Genomic DNA, 7,520 nt, shown 5'->3' with positions numbered 1-7,520 from the left:
GGCCAAACCAAATCAATAGATCGGAGCAAAATATAGCTATAACAATCATGCATAAAAGAATTCAGAGAAAACTCAAATAATATTCAAGAATAGATCATAAACTCACAATTCATCGGATCCCAAACAAACACACCGTAAAAAGTCATTACATCGAATAGATCTCCAAGAACATCGAGGAGAACATTGTATTGAAGATCAAAGAGAGAGAAGAAGCCATCTAGCTACTGGCTATGGACCCATAGGTCTGAGGTAAACTACTCACGCATCATCGGAAGGGCGGTAAGGTTGAAGCCCCTCCATGATCGATTCCCGTCCGGCAAAGTACCAGAGAACGCCTCTAGATGGGATCTCGTATGAACACAAACTTGCGGCAGCGGAAAAAGTATTTCAGGTGGCTCTCTAATATCAGGGGAATATTTGAGAATTTATAGAGGCGGAATTATATCAAGAGGTGCCAAGAGGGGGCCACAAGCCTGGGGGGCACCCCCCAGGGCATGCCTCCCGAGCTTGTCGCTCCCTCGTGGCTCTTTAGGTCTTCTCCTGAACCTTCTAGGGTCTCTTCTGGTCCAGAAAAAATCAATCCAAAGTTTTTTCTCCATTTCGACTCTGTTTGATATTGATTTCCTGAAAAGCCAAAAATAGGCAAAAAAACAGCAATTGACACTCGGCACTAGGTTACTAGGTTAGTCCCAAAAATGATATATAACTGCAAATAAAACATCCAAGATTGATACTATAATAGCATAGAACAATCAAAAATTATAGATACGTTGGAGACGGATCACATACCTAGTTCAATCTAGTTATCGGCAAGTCTCTTTACTCGTTGCATAATATAAGACCCCCATGACTAAACTCATTAGTCACATGTTTGCAAGCTTCTTATGATGTTGTAGTACCAAGAGGGCTCATAGATATCTCTCCATTATACAGAGTGACAAATCCAACTCTCGATTCATGCAACCCAACAAATACCTTTGGAGATATCTGAGGAGCACCTTTACAATCACGAAGTTACGAACTGACGTTTGATAGCCCAGAAAGTATTCCTCCAGTATCCGGTAGTGGAATGATCTCATGGTCTAAGGAACAAATACTTAACATTACAAAAGCTATGGCAGAGTGAACTTAGTGATACGATCAGATACTAAGCTTGCAGTTGGGTCTGTCCATCACATCATTCTCCTAATGTTGTGATCTCGTTATCAAATGACAAATCATGTCTATGGTTAGCAAACCTTAACCATCCTTGATCAACGAGCAAATCTAGTAGAGGCTCACTAGGGACACAGTGATGTTTATGTATCCACACATGTATTTAAGTTTGTCATTAATACAATTGTAGCATGGATAATAAATATTTATCATGAACGGGAAATATGATAATAACATCTTTATTATTGCCTCTAGGGCATATTTCCAATAGTACTACAGGGAGAGAACTAAACTGAGACTCAAACCCCATGAGCCTCAGTGGCGGAGCTTGACAGAGATTGTTGAGGGGGCAAAGCAGAGTTAGTCGGTTGAGAGGGCTAAAAGGACAAATTATGCTTAAATTGTGATAATCGTTAAAATTTTAGTTTAATAACTAATGAAATTTCACATAATTTCTCTAGGGCAGGGGCCATAGCCCCCCTAGGCTCTAGTGAAGCTCTGCCACTTGTGTGCTTATTGATGGTGTCGTACTGGATGAGGGGTTGGTAGTTGAAGATGAAGAGTTGTCTCAGGCTATGGAGGTTGGGGTGTTGCACCACCAGATTCCGTTTGTTGACCACATCAGGTACATGTGCTCTGTGCAGATGTGCGGTAGGTCAACCATGACCGGCTGCTTCTTGCATCAATGCGGAGGGGCGCCATCAGTAGCATGGAAGCCAGTGCAGTTTCCATGCTCCTTCATCTCTGCACCAGTCACGACCGAGATGAACTCGCACCCAACCCACACCCGGCTCAACCACAACCCTGGGTGCTCAATGTGGCGGTACAGCTGGTAATTGTCTTATGAGGGATATAAGGTTCATAAGATGGTGCCTTATGAGTGTTATATCAAAGACTAGTATACTACACCATGTAGTGGTATGCTGAATCGCTGCAATGCGGTTGGAAATAACAAACCACCTACGATGAACCGAGCATTTGAGGCGGCTTTAGAAACCGATGTTTGTTGTGCCGAATATTAGCGACATGGGCTTTGAGGCAAATTTTGTAATCGTCGTTGGTCCATGTACAAGTGTGTTATATTTACCGGACTTATCATGCTAAATTTATTAGACTGCTCATGCGAAAGTTAGTAGACTGCTCATACTAGAGTTACCAACATAGTGGTTATGTAGTTACTTGGCTACATGTGCTATAGTTACCAATATGGCTATTACATTGTTACCAAAGTAGCAATTATGTAGTTATCAAATCCCTAATGATATAGTTACCACTTACCAGGATGCTCATGCTAGACTTATCAGGTCACTCATGCTAGAGTTACCAACCTACTCATGCGCTAAAACTAACAGGTTTCTCATACGGTATCAAGCTACTCCGGCTATAGGGACCAACACATGCTAAAGTTATGAGGCTACCCATGTAAAAGTTACCAGCATAATATTATGTTGTTATCAGGTTGTACTGTCCTATAATTATCAACATTACACAACTATAGTCACCAGTTGCCCATGTCACAGAGCAGCATATCAACTATATGGTTAGTCGACTGCTCGTGTGACAGTTACCAACATGAGATAACTATAGTTACCAACTGCCCATGTCACAATTGTCGAGTGAGTTAGGTCGCAGTCACCACCATAGTATTTGTGTAGTTACAGGGGTGGTTGCAGTGAGATCTAATATTGGAGTTGATAACCATACACGAGGAGTCCGACATCCCATATGATGTTTTGTCGGTAATAACATATTAATAATATGTGTAAGTCTTTTAGCACTGGGTGATAACTTTGGACCTAAACCCACTAACATATTGGAAAAATTTCAGTTCTTAATTCCCGACAACTTCAGCATGCTGGTAATTTACATACAACAACATGGTAAGTTTTAACCCCCATGAAAACATACCAACATAGAATCTAGTTTCGAAGCGGATTTAATGTTGAAGATGGATCTTGAATCGGATCAATGATTTAAGCTACAAAACATTTTAAACTTTCAAAATTGAACAGAAGTAAAACTGTCATCATCACTTTTTGTCTTTTTTACAAGCTTGCAAGCATGTAATGAGAGTGAAGGGTTCCCTAAATGTGGAATATTGGTTATGTATTGGGGTCCCTGATTAGATGGGTAATATTAAAAAACTAAATGTGGTAATCCCTGTTAGAGAAGATAAAACAATAGGTAGAACATGGAATCAGCTCGGTCTTTTTACGGATTCTTTAATGATTAGAAATACAGTTTTTGTTAACACCATGTGGCCAACGATAAACCGAGTGTAGAAACATGAGTACTCGGCTTATATTCACATAAGATGAGTATAGAACAAAAAAAGGACGGCAAAGACATAAGCCGAGTGGGCCGACAAAAAGGTTCTTGGCTTACAAATAAAGATCGACATATAGAAAAAATTCCTCGGCTTAGAGCTAGGGCTCAATAATGTTCCATGCCATGTGGCTATCACAGAGATGGTAGACCACTCCATGATGGAGCAGGCTATAAGCCGAACGGTTGTCTGGCGGCTTTCGGCTTACCTTAGCGAATTCTTTTATTTTTTAGATTATGAGAAATATAAGCCAAGTACCCGATGAAAGAAACTCCGCTTACACGTGACCTATTTTTTCCAGACCTATTTTTTAGTGCAAAAAATTATTTTAAATTTTTTGCATTGTGTTTATATTAACTTATTGCATTTTATCGTATTTTACTCTTTTTCTCATCGATTCTGTCTGAACTAGTTTTCATCGCTCTTTCGATGCCTCAATTTTGCGATCCCTCTAATTAATTAGCATCATTTTGCCATTTTAAAGTGATGGGGTATTGCCTTGTACCCTTCACAATCCCAAGTTTACCCCGTTTGCATCGGCCGATCGTCATGTAGCTTTATTTCGCCGAGAGCAGTTATTTTGAACTCGGCTTATATTTATTAAGTTGAGTACCCGTGAACTGAATCTTGGCGTACATGGCATAACCCGTGAACTGGCCGGGTACAATACTCGGCCTATAGTAAGCCGAGGTTAATTGGGACTTCGCCGAGTATGTTTCATGCACGGTTTTGTTATACGCCAAATCCCAAAATCATTCTAGTAGTTTGCTATTCAGTCTTGCTAAGTCTTAATTGACTCAGACTTCGTTAAGTCTCAGTCGATACTATATCCATGAAATCTTACATTAAGACCTATGCAAAAAAAATCACTTTCTTTTTCTCTCTTGCATAATATGTCACTTAACTAAGACTTAGTTAAATTTTAGTCGAATGAGACCTAGCCATACCCTTTGCTATTTGTGGGAGTCGTTGTATAAAAACATGCGTGCACATACACTTGGAACAACGTCGTTTGTTAATTATTTCGCATTAAATTTACTTACGGAGGTACATGCATGGGGCGACATGCAGAAGACACTGACAGAAAGCATTTGCATCCGATCCGTTAGCAACGACCGGCGCCGTCGGCCATGGACAGGTGAAGTCGATCAGCTAGCTCACGTTCGAGATGCTGGCGTCGGCCGACTTGGCGAGCCCCCAGCTGTGCAGGACGGCGCCGGAGACGTCGTAAAAGGCGAGGTGCGCCTCGGCCGCGGTGAGCTGCATGGACAGGAAGCCCTGGCCGTCGTATAGGAACTCCATCTTGTCGGAGGTGGCCTTGAACTTGCCCGCCCACGCCTTGGACCCGCCGCCGCTCGTCACGAACTCCACCGGGCTGTCGACGCTGCTGATGCGCTGCAGGCAGTGGTCGTGGCCGTTGAGGTACATGTCAACCCCATGGGCCTGCACGCGAAAAGAAACCACACAAAGTGTTTTACCCCATGGTCAGCCGAGCCGATAATGCATGCATGCGCAACGTTAGACGATGGTGATCGAATACCTAGTACGTACCTTGAGGAGTGGGAGGAGGTGCTCACGGAGCTCGGTGGTGTTGCCGTGCTCGCAGCCGCTGCTGACAGGGTGGTGGCCGACGACGACCTTCCACGTCGCGTTGGACGCCGCCAGGGCGTCGTCCAGGTCCTGGAGGAGGGTGGCGATGTAGGTGTCGCGGGGAGCCACGTTCCTCCAGTCGAACTTGCTCTCGTTCCAGTACTTGAGGACGAAGGGCGACGTGTCCACCAGGAAGAAGTCCACGATGTCTGCCTCCACGATGAAGGACTTGTTGACGGAGGTCCACCGGCTGTCCACCTCGCGGATGGCGGGGCTCTGCTGCGCCAGCGCGTCGCCCGTGTAGTCGTGGTTGCCGAGGACTGCATGCATGCCACACCCGTGACGCACTTGCATGGTGTACTAATCGGGAAGAGAAGGAATAGTCGCGGCAGTTATGGATGCATACCGATGTACCAAGGCTTCTGAAGGCTGGAGGCGGTGTAGATGTCGGTGAAGGACGTCATGAAGAAGGCCGTGTCGTTGTCGCCGGCGAGGCCGTCGTTGTAGAAGTTGTCGCCGGTGGAGATGACAAAATCGGCGGCCAGCTTCTCGCCGATCACTCCCATCTGTTGACACGTACACACTTTGGCCAATGACCGGGAGTTTTCTTAACGATAAGATGTAGTACAACTAATTAAATGGCCTCTTTGCTTTCGGTTACTTATATGACAAAGGGCAGCAATTAGTTTGTACTACCAACTACTTATATGACAAAGGGCCCGCTCTTATCTCTTGGCAATTAGCTACACGTGAAATGGCAGTGATGCTAAAGCATATTGTTAATAAAGCACCAATAGTTTGTAAGTAGGTGTTCATGTATTTAACTGGTACAAATTACCCACGCATCAAGAGAGGTTAGCATTCTTTAAGCACTCACATATAACTACGTTAAACAGAAGAAGAAAAAACATACTCCCTCCGTTCCTAAATATAAGTCTTTTTAGACATTTCAAATGAATTACAACATACAGATGTATGCAAATATATTTTAGAGTGTACATTCACTTGTTTTGCTTCGTATGTGGTCATTTGTTAGAATCTTTAAAAAGACTTATATTTAGGAACGGAGGGAGTAGAATTCAGTTTGCGAGTGTACCTGCTCGGCAACCAGTGTCTGGTTGAACTGTCCACCCCTTCCCCAGTCGCCGACGGCGAGCACGGTCAGTGACCCGTCCTCCTTGGGCGAGTGCTGCACCCGCTGCAGCTCGGCCGCCACCGGCGAGAGCAGCACCAGCGCGCTAACAAGGATCGCGATCGCCGCCATTTTCGGCCGGTCGGCGATCGAGCTAGGCGACTTGAGCTGCTAGTTGCTGGATGGAGAAGAGAGCAAAGTGGAGGCGATGGCTAGACGAGCACCCAGTCACGAGTATTTGTAGCGGCCGGCCGGGCCGGGGTAGTGCTGGAGCATTCGAGCTGAGCTTGCGTTTGGCGCCACCCCAATGATTTACGTCGGTTGGCCGCAATTAATTAAAGAGCAAGAGCTAGCGCGACTAATTGCTGATAAGATGCGTGAGTGCTACGTACTCGCGGGGCATTCAACAGCGGAGGTTGGCGCGTTGCATTGGATTGCATGCACGGACGAGATGGATGGTTTGCTTGCGGAGAACAGCCTTGGTATCCCTCAAGTTATATCCTCCGTAAGTTCTACAAGTACATACAGTGCTGTGGGATCGTGGTACTAGCTACTCTTCAAGGCTACGAGATACTCCATTGCACGCTCAAGCAAAGCTCTGTCCTTTGGACTCCCTCTCCTGGCCCTCCTTGCTTGAGATTCCGCGGCCAAAAGGTGTCTCCCAGTGATGGAGGGCGTGGCTCTCCTCTGCGGGCACTCCTGTCATGGCCAATGGTTCCTCTGCGGGCACAAATGTTTATGGTTTTGCCATGCCAGAGGATTGTGCCAAGGAGACCCTGTCTACTTGCTGCGATTATCTTAATCTAACAAAGTTGGAAGCCTGGGATATCAACTTCGTCAAGGAAGCCATAAACATTTGTTATTGGGGGTGACTTTAACATTATTATGAAACTTCTCAAAAAAAAAAACTGGGCACTCCTAGGCATTGGAGCTTTGTTTTTAATGCAATGGTTGAACAAGTGGGTTTAAGGGAAATAGAAATGAATGGTAGGCAATTTACTTTGGAGAACAATCTCCCTAACCCTACTTTTGAAAAGTTGGATAAGATCCTTTGTTGTATAGATCGGGAGGAAAATGACCCTGTCACTATAGTCAGTACTCCAGTTAGAGAGAATTCTGACCATACTCCTTTATTCCTAGATAAGGAGATGTCATTAACTCTGACACTTTGTTTATATTTGAAAACATTTTTTTTCTTGAGAGATGAGATAAATAAAATTGTTATTAATGTGTGAATTGACCCTCATATCATGGGATCTAATATTGAGAGGTGGCAAAACAAACTCGGGAAGCTTAGAGCCAAACTACATGGTTGGA

The 7,520-nt window shown here is 44.5% G+C and overlaps 1 protein-coding gene across 1 annotated transcript; it reads right to left on the bottom strand.

The window, feature by feature from the left end:
• Positions 1–4,478: 4,478 nt before the first annotated feature.
• On the bottom strand, positions 4,479–6,451 carry LOC123185697 (purple acid phosphatase 4). Its single transcript, XM_044597536.1, has 4 exons — positions 6,168–6,451; positions 5,478–5,637; positions 5,033–5,391; positions 4,479–4,924 (listed from the first exon to the last, which is right to left on the bottom strand). The coding sequence occupies exons 1-4, from the start codon at positions 6,333–6,335 to the stop codon at positions 4,634–4,636; spliced, it is 978 nt and encodes a 325-aa protein (XP_044453471.1). The 5' UTR covers positions 6,336–6,451; the 3' UTR covers positions 4,479–4,633.
• Positions 6,452–7,520: the final 1,069 nt, after the last annotated feature.

The sequence above is a fragment of the Triticum aestivum genome, chromosome 2A, assembly GCF_018294505.1.
Source record: "Triticum aestivum cultivar Chinese Spring chromosome 2A, IWGSC CS RefSeq v2.1, whole genome shotgun sequence".
NCBI lineage: Eukaryota > Viridiplantae > Streptophyta > Magnoliopsida > Poales > Poaceae > Triticum > Triticum aestivum.
The sequence above is the reverse complement of the archived record's forward strand: the minus strand, read 5'-3'. Positions and strand labels throughout refer to the sequence as shown.